Source organism: Notechis scutatus, chromosome 2 (genome assembly GCF_049901735.1).
Source record: "Notechis scutatus isolate UNSWTSFEM ecotype Mainland chromosome 2, rNotScu1.2, whole genome shotgun sequence".
Classification (NCBI taxonomy): domain Eukaryota; kingdom Metazoa; phylum Chordata; class Lepidosauria; order Squamata; family Elapidae; genus Notechis; species Notechis scutatus.
Genome location: NC_142010.1, coordinates 2,154,046 through 2,167,793, shown reverse-complemented (window position 1 = coordinate 2,167,793; position 13,748 = coordinate 2,154,046). Strand labels below are relative to the sequence as shown.

At 36.0% G+C, this 13,748-nt stretch overlaps 2 protein-coding genes across 2 annotated transcripts in view; one reads left to right on the top strand and one right to left on the bottom strand.

The window, feature by feature from the left end:
- LOC148131623 (vomeronasal type-2 receptor 26-like) overlaps positions 1-5,931 on the top strand; it is a 31,127-nt gene extending 25,196 nt beyond the window's left edge. Inside the window, exons 4-7 of the mRNA XM_087953974.1 lie at positions 797-1,108; positions 1,810-2,040; positions 3,067-3,193; positions 5,030-5,931. Coding sequence (XP_087810100.1) covers positions 797-1,108; positions 1,810-2,040; positions 3,067-3,193; positions 5,030-5,931 — 1,572 coding nt within the window. The remainder of the gene's footprint in view (positions 1-796; positions 1,109-1,809; positions 2,041-3,066; positions 3,194-5,029) is intronic.
- LOC113426308 (uncharacterized) overlaps positions 1-13,748 on the bottom strand; it is a 532,245-nt gene that overhangs the window by 59,075 nt on the left and 459,422 nt on the right. The gene's annotated exons all lie outside the window — the stretch shown is intronic.

Here is a 13,748-nt window from a genome sequence, read left to right as displayed (position 1 = left end):
AGGTTTGTACAGTTGTGTAACTTGGTGAATATATCTGACCACCTGATGTGTGAGTGTAGGGGTAGCATGAGAAAAAAAATCCCCTAGATTAGGGGTGTCAAACATGCATCCTCACGGTGGCATCCCATGACGTATCGGGACTTTCCCCTGCTTCGCTAAACTGGGTGGGGCCAGCATGTGATGCACTTGGCCTGCGGGCCATGAGTTTGACACCCCTGCCTTAGAGGTAAGCACTTATTTTTGTCCTTAAAAGCAAAGCAAAGCAAAGCAATCAACCATCATTTTTTCTCTTACATCTTAGATCAACTATGGGGTCATCAGCCACATTCCAGAGCAGAAACACCATTTCCCTTTTTTCTACCGGGTGACTCCAAAACAAGAACCCCCCCCCCACTTGGCAATTGTAAAGCTGCTCCTGCATTTCCAATGGACGTGGATCGGCCTCGCTGCTCCGGACAATGAAAGTGGAGAAAAGTTTAGAAGAAACTTTGTGCCAGAAGCCGTTAGGAAAGGCGTCTGTGTTGCCTTCTCAGAAAGGTTACCCAAGCTTCAGGACAAAAAGGCAAAAAAGCACTTCCTTCAATATTTTAGCGACACTAAAGCAAAATGTATTGTTTGTCAGTTGGATTCTGAGGCCACATTAACGCTAGGAGTGCTAATACGAAGCATTGAAAAAATAATCCTGCTTGGGGGAAAAGTATGGATTGCTACAGCTTTGTCAGATATCAATGTGAGATTGTTTTACCAGCTGGTTAATCTCCAGCATAACCATCTTTTATTATCCTTCTCAACTCAGACAAAGAAAAGGACACAATATTATGATTTTTATTCACATTACTCTGCTACAGGGAAGTTTGGGGAGGCAGCATTTCAGTGCTCCTATTCAATCCCCTTGTTGTCTAAGAAAGTTTGGAAGAGATGCCTGGAAAAGGAGAGCTGGGAAACCCCACCTCAGGATCTGGTTGAAAGAATCCTGTCTGAAGATGGCTCCAGTATTTCTACATCAATCCAGGTTGTGGCCTGGGTCCTCCATGCTGCCTTTTCCTCCCAAAGGAGGATGATGCATGTTGGGGACCACCAGAAACTCCAGATGGTACAGCCGTGGCAGGTAATGTTTCTTCAAAAATTTGCTGATAGTTCCCTTTCAATTCATTAGTCTTCAAATATTTTATTTGATTATAGTATAAAATACAAAAATGCAAAAGCAAATAGGAGAACACAGTAGGGAGGAGAAGGGTTTTTGTCTACCTCAAGCACAAAGTCCAGAAGCGGTCTCCCCGTAGCAATAAACATATTTATATTCTTTTCTCTGCCAACTCCATCAACTTCAGTGGCCATTCACGTCCAGATTCCCTTTCAATTCTTAAATGTTGCATTAAAGATAAGCAAAGACAATGGGCGATAACCACAGGCAATAATTGCCTGTTTCTAATATTTGTTTTGACCAGATGAGGAGGCTAAGAGAGAGAGAAACAGAGAGGTTGTGTTATTGAATCTCTGGAGATTGTATTGCTGTGTGTGTGTTGTGTGTGTGTGTGTGTGTGAGAGAGAGAGAGAGAGAGAGAGACAGACAGACAGACAGACAGACAGACAGACAGACAGACAGACAGACAGACAACAAAAAGTGGAAAGAGAGTGGGAGAGACAGTGGGAATGGGAAAGAAAGGGACAGAGGAATTAGAGAGAGAGAGAAATTAATCTTCCTACCATATTTTCAGACAGAAGCACTGGGACAAAGTCGCCCTGTTTTGACTTAAGGTTGAAACGAGAATGTGTATATTGCAAATGTGATTGTCCCTATCTTTTTAGCTCCATCCTTTTCTAAGAAATTTCCAGATTTACAATCTTTCTGGGAATGAAGTTTATTTGAATGAGAAAAGAATCCGTACTGCCCATTTTGAAATCATGAACTGGGCAGAATTTCCCAACAAGACTGCTGCTGGGGTGATAATTGGGAAGATTGGAAAAGAAGAAGTCTCATCAGATATCAAGATCTCTGTCCATGAGAGTGCCATCATATGGCCAACGTCTTTTAACCAAGTAACCAAATCTGCCTCTTTGTGGGTTTTATTATTTATCTATTCCTACGTATTCATGTGATTTTGAGGTTTTCAGTCTTTTCACTATGATGGAGGATCTGCACAGGTAAAAGGACAGTTGAAGGAGACATTACTATTTCTCCTGGACCTCTCAAAAGATCTATTGCTTATGGTGGGAATACCAGCATTGTTCTGGGGTAGGATTCAAAACATGCTGTTGGCTAGCCCAAAGCTGCTTGTAGCATGTAAGGAAGCTAAGGAGGCTCATAAATAAAGGACTGATATTTGACTCTGAGAGATTTACTATAGGGCATCTTACTCAGTGGAATCCTTGGTGCTCTCTGAGCTTGCTTGTTGTTTGCTGGTATTCCATTGAATACTGATCCAACTAAGTAACATCATCAATGCCTTTATATGCTTGATGATAGCACTAATAATGGTATCTAGTCAAATAATGAAATGTTTGCAAGCAGACAACCAAACTCCGACAGAATCAAGGCGTTTACAAAATCAAACTTGAGTTACAGAAGAGATTCTCTTCTATTGAATCTTATTCAATGTTTGTTCACAACTGGAGTTTACTTTGAGAAATTGCGACCTAAGAAATACATATTATAAGAAGGCAGAGGGCCTGTTGTAATATATGTTGTTCTAGCAATTGCTAAGATAAGAGCGAGCAACCCTGTGTTTTCCCTGCTTTGGACCACACTTTGCACAGTTTTATATCATTGACCATTTGGCTGAATCTGATGGGATCTGAAGTCCAAATGCAGAAAAATCCCAGAAGGATATTGATTCCTGGACTGGAGAATCATCAGCCTTTTCTGAACATTAAGGGGACTCTGAGACCATAGCCTGCTGAAATGAAACTGAGTGGAGACTTTTCACTAAAACAAAAATATTTTCATTGTGATTGGAAACAGATCTTGAAAGTATCTTCCTGAATTTATGAACCCACTTGGGTGCTCCCTTCCATTTAGAAGTAATCCCCTCATTTATATATTTCTCTGGCCTTCTTTCTGTTTAGAAGGTCCCCTTTTCTAGATGTACTGAAAGTTGCCTCCCAGGATATACGAAGCTCTTGAGAGAAGGAGAACCAGTTTGTTGCTATGACTGTTCTCCATGCATGGAAGGAACCATCTCTGTGCAGAAAGGTAGGAAGTTCAAGAACAAAGAAGGAGCACCAGTCTTTTATTTTAAGGGCAAAGTCAGGATTCCCACAGTTACCCCAATTAAATCATGAGTCTCAAGCCAAACTTCCAAAACTTCAAAAGGATTTATATTAGCAATAACATAGCACTTAGACTTATGTACTGCTTCATAGTGATTTAAAAGTTTTCTAAACAGTTTACAGAGTCAGCATATTTCCCCCAACAATCGGGGTCTTCATTTTACCAGCCTCTGAAAGATGGAAGGCTGATTCAACCTTGAGCTGGTCAGAATAGAACTGCAGGCTGTGGGCAGAGTTAGCTTTGAATTCTGCATTCTAATCATTGCGTCACCATGGCTCTGGTATTAACAAAATTTGATCTCATATGCCGATATGCTACATCCAGACTCAGGAAGCAGTCTAAAAACACTTCATTGAAGGTAGAATTCACCATAGTGGATTTTTCACAAGTTGCTGAAACAATAACAAGCAATTTGAAAAAAAAAAGAGAGAGATCTTGAGAATAACGAAAGCATTTGAAACATGGATAGAAACAAGGTTTATGACTAAAAACCATATATAATATTTTTTGAAATGCAACATGGAGATGGAAAAAAAATAAACACTTGTATGTTATAATGGATGGAACAATCCAAAGACCCAATCACATTACAAAAATTAGAAGAGTTTTCAAAAAGAAAAATACAGAAAATTCACTCCAAGTTATTATTTAAGGAGAAATTGCTGCAAAATATTTTATAGGTGTTCCATAACTACATCAACAATAGAAAAATATATAAATCACTTAACAATATTGGAAAAGCCATGACAAGATGGAACACTTTATCATCTGTAGTGGTTATGCAAAAACAACAACAACAAAACCCAAAATCATTGGGATGAAATACATCAAATTATTCAGAAAAACCCTATACAAAAATGAATTGAAACCACACATTTTCTTTTATAGGTATACTTTCAAAAAGCAAAACCCCATAATGTACTAAGAGGTTTGTTCTGACAGCTGCAAGAACTAATTTGTCAAGACTATTGGAAAATAGGTATTTTGTCAGTGATGTCAGATTGGGAAGTCAATTTACAGAATATGCAGCATCGCACAATTGACAATATTTACAGCAGTGTTCCTCCATCACAGTATCTGTGATGAAATTTAACCAAGTTTAAAAAAGAATGGCTCTCTGTATATGGAATGGCTTGCACAGCAGGATGTATTTAGACCTTTGGAACATGATTTTAGCCAGAAAGTTGTGAGATTAAGGCTTGCCCTTGGAAGTTGTGGGAGCGTCATCACTTGAGACTTTCAAGAAGAGATTGGACTGCCATTTGTCAGAAATGGCGTAGGGTCTCCCGCTTGGGCTGGGGGTTGGACTAGATGACCTACAAGGTGCTTTTCAAATCTGATTATCTGTTATCTGTTAAAACTAATTTAAATAAAGATGCTAGCAAGAATCTTTATAAAGTAAAACACACTCGCAAAAACAAATAAAATAAGTTTGTGGAAGAAAAGCGTTGTGTGTGCACGCATGTATTTTACTCACAGCTTGATGAAGTAAACAAAAGGGAAGAGAGGAAAGTTTTCCATAACCATAATTTTCTACCTTATCCATCCTTAGCAATTATTTCTTTTTGAGATATTTAATTGTCGTTATCGAATGCAGACCAATTTTCATTGTTCTAAAAATATCATTTAAAAAAAGAAGAAAGAGAGTTTTTAAAAATCCTTCATTTCTCTACCTACATCCTGCTTCTGATCAGTTGGTCATGATGTGCTGAATATCACTGAATCACTTGTTAAAAAACAGTACTTTGTGTTTTCCAGATGTAGTCCATTGTGAAAAGTGTCCAAATGACCACTACTCCAACAAGAAGCGGGATCGTTGTGTCCCCAAAGTTATGACTTTCCTGTCCTACAGAGAAAACTTAGGTTTCATACTGGCTATCTCTGCCCTTTTTTTATCTCTTACTACTGCCTTAGTTCTAGGAATTTTTATTAAATATCGAGAAACTCCCCTAGTCAAAGCCAACAACCGTGATCTCACTTATATTCTGTTATTCTTTCTCCTGCTTTCCTTCTTGACTTCCCTTCTATTCATTGGTCAACCCCAGAAAGTGACTTGCCTTCTTCGACAAACTGCCTTCAGTGTTGTTTTCTCAGTTGCAGTGTCTTCCTTGCTGGCCAAGACTGTCATGGTTGTGGTGGCATTTCTGGCCACAAAGCCAGGCAGCAGAATGAGGAAATGGCTGGGGAAATCTTTGGCCAATTTCATCATCTTCTCCTGCTCTGGTGTTCAGGTGGGCATCTGTTTCATATGGCTGGGAATCTTTCCCCCATTCCCAGATTCTGACTTATATTTCCAAAAAGAACAGATCCTCCTGCAATGCAATGAAGGTTCAGTCACCATGTTCTATTCTGCTCTTGGCTACTTGGGCTTCCTGGCTGCCGTCTGCTTCTTGGTGGCTTTCCTAGCTCGAAAATTGCCTGCAACCTTTAATGAAGCCAAGTTGATCACCTTCAGCATGCTGCTGTTCTGCAGTGTTTGGGTTTCTTTTGTCCCCACCTACCTGAGCACCAAAGGGAAATACATGGTGGCCGTGCAGATCTTCTCTATCCTGACCTCCAGCCTGGGCTTACTCGGCTGCATCTTCATCCCCAAATGTTACATCATCATTCTGAGACCTGACATGAATATGAGGGAGCATCTAATGATAAAAAACAATTAGAGTTCTTGATTTTGGCAGTTATTTTTTATCCCGATTATTGCTAGGATAAAATAAGCCATTGCAAATCTTTTATTATTTGTTTTAAAAATTATTTTTTCTCCCATGTGATTAATATTGCTATCAATAAATAGCATAAGGAAAGTTATTGATGTTTCTTCCACAAGCAAATTGATTAAATTAGCAGATCAGTGAAAGGCTGTGGACATAATATACTTAGATTTCAATAAGGCATTTGACAAAGTAGACCACAAGCTACTTCTTGATAAGCTAGAAAAATATGAGGTAGACAACATAACCAACAGATTGGCTGACAAACCATACTCCATGAATAGGCCTTAATGGTACTACATCTACATGGAGGGAAGTAAGCAATGGATTATGACAAGTTTCCATCTTAGGCCCAGTATTCTTCAATATTTTCATAAAAGATTTAGATGAGGGAACAAAAGGAGAACTCATCACATTTGCAGATGACAGAAAGCTGCCAACATCTTGGAAGACAAGTTTGGGATCCAAAAGGATATTGACAGACTTGAACAATGGACCCTATCCTACAAAATAAAATTTAATGTGGAGAAAAGCAAGGTTTTAGGCAAGAAAAACCAAAATTACAAATACAGACTTGTACCTGGCTCAAAATCAGTAACTTTGAGAGGGATCTTAAATAAGAACCAGTAGTGTGTGTCAGCAGCCAAATAAGCTAACATAAACCTTGGTTGCATAAACAGAGGCATAGAATAAAAATCACATGAAGTATTAATACCACTTTATGAAAATTTAGCAAGACCACACTTGGAATACTGCATCCAGTTTTGGTTACCACATTACAAAAAAAGATGCTGAGACTTTGGAAAAAATGGAAAGAAAAGCACCTAAGATGATTAAGGGCCTGGAGACAAAAACATATGAAGAATGGTTTGTAGAATTCGGTTTAGCTAGCCTAGAGAAAAGAAGGACTAGGGGGGACATGATAGTGGTATTCAAGTATTTGAGGGACTGCCACAAAGACAAGGCTGTCAACTTATTTTCCAAAGCACCAGAAGACAAGACAAGAAACAATGGATGGAAAATAATCAAGGAGAGAAGCAAACTGCTATTAAGGAGAAACATTCTAGCAGTGAGAACAATCCAGTGGAACAGCTTGCCTTCAGAAGTTGTGGGAGCTTCATAACTTGAGACTTTCAACAAGAGATTGGACTACCAGGGGAGGGCGGAGCTGGCGTCACGACGATACGGCATGCAATCTTGGAGATCTGAGATCGCTGCCGATATCTTTGCTCCTGGACGGTCCTATCGGATCTAAACCATCCCGAAGAGATGGGGAAAGTGAAGAGCGCATCCTGTCGATCCCAGGGATACCGCAAAGTCCCTGGTAGATCCAGGAGAAGCTCTTCTTGCCAGCGGCAAAGAGGCAGCCATTAAAGCTGCTGAAGTTGGGACAGCTCCGAAACAAAAGAGAAGAGAAAGAGAGAGTGTGCCGGTTTGGTGAGAACTTTTTCTTTATTCTAAGATCTGAAAGGACATCCTAAGGAAAAAGAAAAAATCAGTAAAAGCTTTGACAGAAGTGATTAAGTGGCGATTTTAAACAGGAATGTCAAAGTAATGTTTTTTTTCTCATTGCTGGATTTTCTATACATGATCTCATATTTTAAAACTGGACTGTTTTTTTCTTTTCCATCTATCTTTTTTCTCCTTTTTGATTTTGTAACATTTTAGGCTAGAGACTCCCTTTTAGTTATTTCTTTTTTTAAATTATCTTTTGCTTTTTTTATTAATTCTTATTATATTTTGCTTGGAAAAGGAGGGGGAAAGTGAAAGCAAAGAAACTTTGTAATACTGCCAACTAAAGGCTTGGAAATATTTCCTGGTATTTTTGTTTTTTCATCTACCTTTCTGGTTTATTTTTATGCACTCTTTTCTATTTGAAACCTCTCAATTGGATTAAGGTGTTGAAGAACTTGAAGAATTTTTCCTTTTCCTTTTTTTTCCAAGCCTTTTTCTTCATCTAACTATTGACTGGATTAAGGTATACAAGAACCTGAAGAAATTTTGTCCTCCTCCCTTTTTTTATCATTACTATTTGGCTTCTTTTTTCTACTATTTTTATTTTGAACTACAATTGGTTATTTCACAATTGGATTAAGGTTTAGAAGAACCTGAAGATTTTGAATTGCTTAAAATGAGTAGGAAATTTACAGCTCTTGGCTCTTCAACTTCTACTTCTTCCTCTCCACCAAATGGAGGACAACATTCAATACAGACAATGTTAAAGCAAGAAAAAGAAAACGTGACTCTGCAGGTGATTATGCAAGGAATTCAAAATATTCAAGCAATATGAGAGAATATTGAAAAGAGAATAGAGAACATTGAACAAAGGACAGAGAACATTGAACAAAGAACAGAGAACATTGAACAAAAAACAGGGAAAACTGATGAAAAAGTGGAGAACATCCAACAAATGATATTGAAGTATGATGAGAGATTCCAAAAAATTGAAGAAGAAGATAAACAAAGAGACAAGAAGATTGGAGATATTGATAATGGTGGTTGAACAAGATAAAAGTGGTATGTTGAGATGGGAGATGGATAGATCAGAATTCTATCTTAGATTCCAAAATGTAGAGGAAGAAAAAGGACAAAACTTAGCTGAGATAATGATAGAAATACTGGCTGAAGCTTTGGAAATAACTCAAGAGAAGATGATGGATGGAATAGATGAGGTTTATTGAGTTTTCACAAAATATGCGATGAGAAATAGCTTACCAAGAGAAGTTCACATTAGATTTACAAAGAAAGCCATTAAAACGCAAATATTGCAAGTGGCAAAAGAGAAAACATTGAAATATAAGGACAACGACATTGTGGTCTTGAAACAAATACCCAGAAGAGTGAGAGAGGTGAGAAGAGAATACCAATTTCTGACTAAAATGCTACTTAAAAAAGAGGTGAATTATAGATGGCTGATTCCAGAAGGTTTAATGTTCACATGGCAAGAACAGAGACATAAAATTGACTCAATTGAGAAAGCGGAATTATTTTATACAGAATTTTTTGGAGGGAAAGAGGAAGAGGCAGAAAAAGAAATCTCACTAATTGAATTCCAAGAGGACTGCCAAATAGCGATTGAAAAAGAAGAAGGTTCAGTAGGTGGAAAGGTGGAAGCCAAAGAACAACGTGAACTAAGATCTACGAGAGCTGCTAAACCTAACTACAAAATATAACCATGGAAGAGAAAAAACTGATTACAATTAATATAAATGGACTTAACTCAGCTGTTAAAAGAAGGAAAACTTTCCATAAATTAGAGAAATTAAAATTTGATATAATTTGTCTACAAGAAGTACATATTAAAAAACAATATGAACAATTGTTGATACAGCCAAAACTAGGGAAAATATTTACTTCCTTGACACAATGTAAGAAAAGAGGACTGGTTTTATATATTAAAGAGACCATCCCAGCAAAATTGATTTATACCGATGATGACGGAAGAATACTAATGGTGGAAATAATGGACAATAATACAAAAACACTCCTGATTGCAATCTATGCCCCAAATGACAAACAAGAAGAATTCTAGAAAACATTACATATGAAAATAATTGAACTGGACTATGCTAATATAGTTATGATGGGAGATTTTAATGGAATTGTAGACAATAAATTGGACTATACAGCACAGAAAACAATAAAGCAAAACAGAAAGACTCTCCCTAAATCTTTTTTTAAAATGGTAGATGAAATAAACTTAAAAGATACATGGAGAGAAAGAAATGCTAAAACTAAACAATACACCTTCTATTCAAATAGACACTTATCATGGTCCAGAATAAATATGATATGGATGTCAACAGAATTATTAACTAATATTCAAGAAATAAATATTAAAACAAGTACTTGGGCAGATCACAATCCAATGACAATTAAATGGAAAGGACAAAAAAGAAGATCTAGATGGATGTTAAATAATACTATTTTAAAGGAAAAAGGCTTCACACAGTGGATGGAAAAAGAATTGGCTTTTTTCTTTAGAGAAAACAAAAAAGAAGATACATCAATTCAGAATGTATGGGATACAATGAAGGCATATGTTAGAGGCTTGATAATAGACTATACAAGGAAAAGAAATACTATGAAAAGATTAGCCTCCAAGGCCTTAGAGGATGAGTATAAAAGACTTGAAAAAGAGCTACAGAAAATGCCACAGAAAAAGGACATTAAGTTAAAAATGGATATAATCAAACATAAAATGAGTCAAATAGAAAAAGATAAATTAGCACAGAAAATTAGAGGTGCTAAACAGAACTACTTTGAAGATGCAAACAAACCAGGTAGATGGTTAGCATACAAACTGAAAAAGGAGAAAGAATCAAGGAAAATATTGCAATTAACAGATGACCAAGGCCAAGTTTGCTATGGTAGTAAAGAGAAGAAGGAAATCATTTGAGACTTCTATGGGAAACTATATATGCAAGAGAATATTGATGAGGAAAGAGTTAAACAGTACTTACAAAATGCTAATTTACCTCAGATACCTAAAGAGATTGAAACAATGTTAGAAAGCAATATAACAATGATGGAGTTATATTGATGAAGCACTCAAGAAGCAAAATAATGGAAAGGCACCAGGCCCAGATGGACTTCCGGCAGAATTTTACAAAACATTACAAGAATTGTTGAATCTTCCATTGCTAGAAGTTATGAATGAAGTTATGTTGAAGAAGAAGATACCCAAATCATGGTCAGAAGCCTATATTACACTTATTCCAAAAGAGGAGGCCGACCCATTACAGATTAAGAACTATAGACCCATTTCTCTGCTAAATGCAGATTATAAAATCTTTGCTTCAATATTGGCAGAAAGATTTTAAAAATATCTAAATAATTTTATTCATCCTGATCAAAATGGATTTCTGCCAAAGAGACAATTAAAGATAATATGAGAGTAATCTTGGACACCTTGGAATACTACGCGGCACATCCTGAAAAACAAATGGCTCTGATATTTCTAGATGCACAGAAGGCATTTGATAATGTGAATTGGCGATTCATGTTATTACTGTTGGAACAGATGGGTTTTGCTAGAAAATTTATTCAAGCAATAGAAGCTATATACTATAAGCAAACGGCAAAGGTAATGACAGAGGGAGAATTGACAGACTCTATCAATATAAGAAAAGGAACAAGACAAGGGTGCCCACTATCACCTTTGTTGTTTGTGTTAACTTTGGAAGTGCTAAACAGAAATATTAGAGATGAAAAGAGTATAAAAGGAATGAAAATTTAAAAGGAAGAATTTAAATTGCAAGCATTTGCGGATGACTTGGTTTTTATTTTAGAAGACCCACTAGAAACAGCACCAAAATTGATAGAAAAGATAGAGACATATGGAAAGGTGGCTGGTTTGAAAATAAATAAAGATAAGACAAAGATCTTGACAAAAAATATGCTATTAAGACAAAAGGAAGAACTGGCAGACCTATTGAAAATTCAGGTCATGAATAAGATCAAGTACTTGGGGATATATTTGACAGCAAGATGTAGTACACTAAAAGAGAATAATTATATCAAACTTAAACAGCAGATAGTGTTAGATCTGGCAAAATGGGAAAATTTACAACTGTCACTAATAGGGAGAATTTCAACAATCAAGATGAATATATTACCCAGAATTTTATATTTGTTTCAAACAATTCCAGTTAGGCTTGGAAAAGATTACTTTGAAGATTTAAATAAAATTGTGTTGAAATATATATGGCAAAGTAAGAAAGCGAGAATAAAGTTAAAACTTTTGCAAGATGCTAGAATTAGAGGAGGATTTGGTTTGCCTAATTGGGAGTTGTATTATCAAGCTACAAATCTGATGTGGGTTAAGGAATGGATAACACTAAGAAATACTAGATTGTTGTCATTAGAAGGACATGATTTGTTGTTGGGGTGGCATGCTTTTTTATGGTATAAAGGAACTAAAACACAGGGGTATTTTAGAAGACATTATATACGGGAGTCTCTGTGGTTAAACTGGAGAAGATTAAAAGACAATGTTATTTGAAAATTCCAGTCTGGCTATCGACTATTTTCTTATCCTATAATATACAAAAAGGAACAAACAGTTAGATATGGTGAAATATTGAATGAAAAGGGTGAACTCAAATCTATACAAAAACTAGAGGAACAAGGTATAAAGATGAATTGGTTTTCATATGCACAAATACATTCAAGGTATGATAAAGATTCTCAAATGGAAGGTTTTTATGATAAATTGACTGATTTAGATAAGATTTTGACAGGTACTGATGAAAAGGTGATTAAAAAATTGTATGGATATTTATTAGAAATTAAACTAGAAGAACAAGTTAAAGAAACTATGATTGCTTGGGGGAAGAATTTTGGGTATGGGATTGATTTAGAGAAATGGCAAAAATTGTGGTCTCAAAATTATAAAATGACAATGTCAACAGCATATAACAAAAATTTGTATAAGATGTTTTCCAGGTGGCATTTCCCCTCGGACAAGAATAGCAAGAATGTTCAAGAATAAATCGGAAAAATGTTGGAAATGTCATCAGACACCTGGCTCATATTACCATATGTTGTGGACTTGTGCAGATGCTAAAAAATACTGGACTAAAATCCACATGTGGTTGGAAAAAATGTCAAAAAAACATATAGACTTGAAACCAGAGATATTTTTATTGGGAATTTTACCTGAAATATATAGTAAAGACTTGAAATATCTGATTGTAAATGTATTAATAGCGGCTAGGATTGTATTTGCCAAAAACTGGAAAAATGAGAAAACACCATCACAGGAGGAAATCATTAAGAAAATATTGGAATGTGCTGAAATGAGTAGATTGACATTTGAAATTAGAGAACAAGAGGATAAACAATTTTATAAAATTTGGGAACTATTCTATCAATGGTTAGACGATAAAATACAGTGATGAAATATGTGGACTTTTAGAAAATAATAAATATATAAAGATGTACTTCTTTCTTATTATATCTACAAAATGATTTTAGGATAGATTTGGGGTGATAATATGAACTTTTATAAAAAAAAACTAAGTAAATTATGATTATCTTGTAAAACATGAATGAATAAAAGTATAGTCAAATGATTGATTAATAATGATACTAAGGTATTTAATTTTTGATTGAAAATATGAGATTATATGCAATGTAATTGTAATTGAAGACTACGAAATGGAAGCACAAAACAATTTGTAAACCAACTGGCACACTTTATGTATACATATGGAAGATGGCTTGATGTTTTTATGTTTTGTTTGTTTATGTTTGTTTTTAAAAACCAATAAAAACTTTTTAAAAAAAAGAGATTGGACTACCATTTGTCGGAAATGCTTGGGCAGGGGGTTGGAGTAGATGACCTCCAAGGTCCCATCCAGCTCTGTCCTGATTTTTTGATGATGACGGTTCCATGTGAGTTATTTTGTCATATTTCATTTCATATTGTTAAGCTTCTATAGTTGAACAATCATCACCTTTGATTTACTTATTTAGTTATTTGTTCATGGGAATATCATTTTTTCATTCCCTTCAGCTCTTTTCTGCAGACGATCTAGAGCCAGGCCTGACAAACTGGCGGCCCATGGGCCAGATACTTGGTGTGCAGGCCACACGCACCCCAGCTCTTCAAAAGCAAAAAAATGTTGTGATATGTCACAATCCGGCCTGTGATGTGATCGAGTTTGATACCTGTGATCTAGACTCTCCTGATTGTTAATGTAAGAATATTGGGTGCTGATATGAAGGCGCTAATTCAAGTACATGTTGTTTTGAATTAAGCAGAA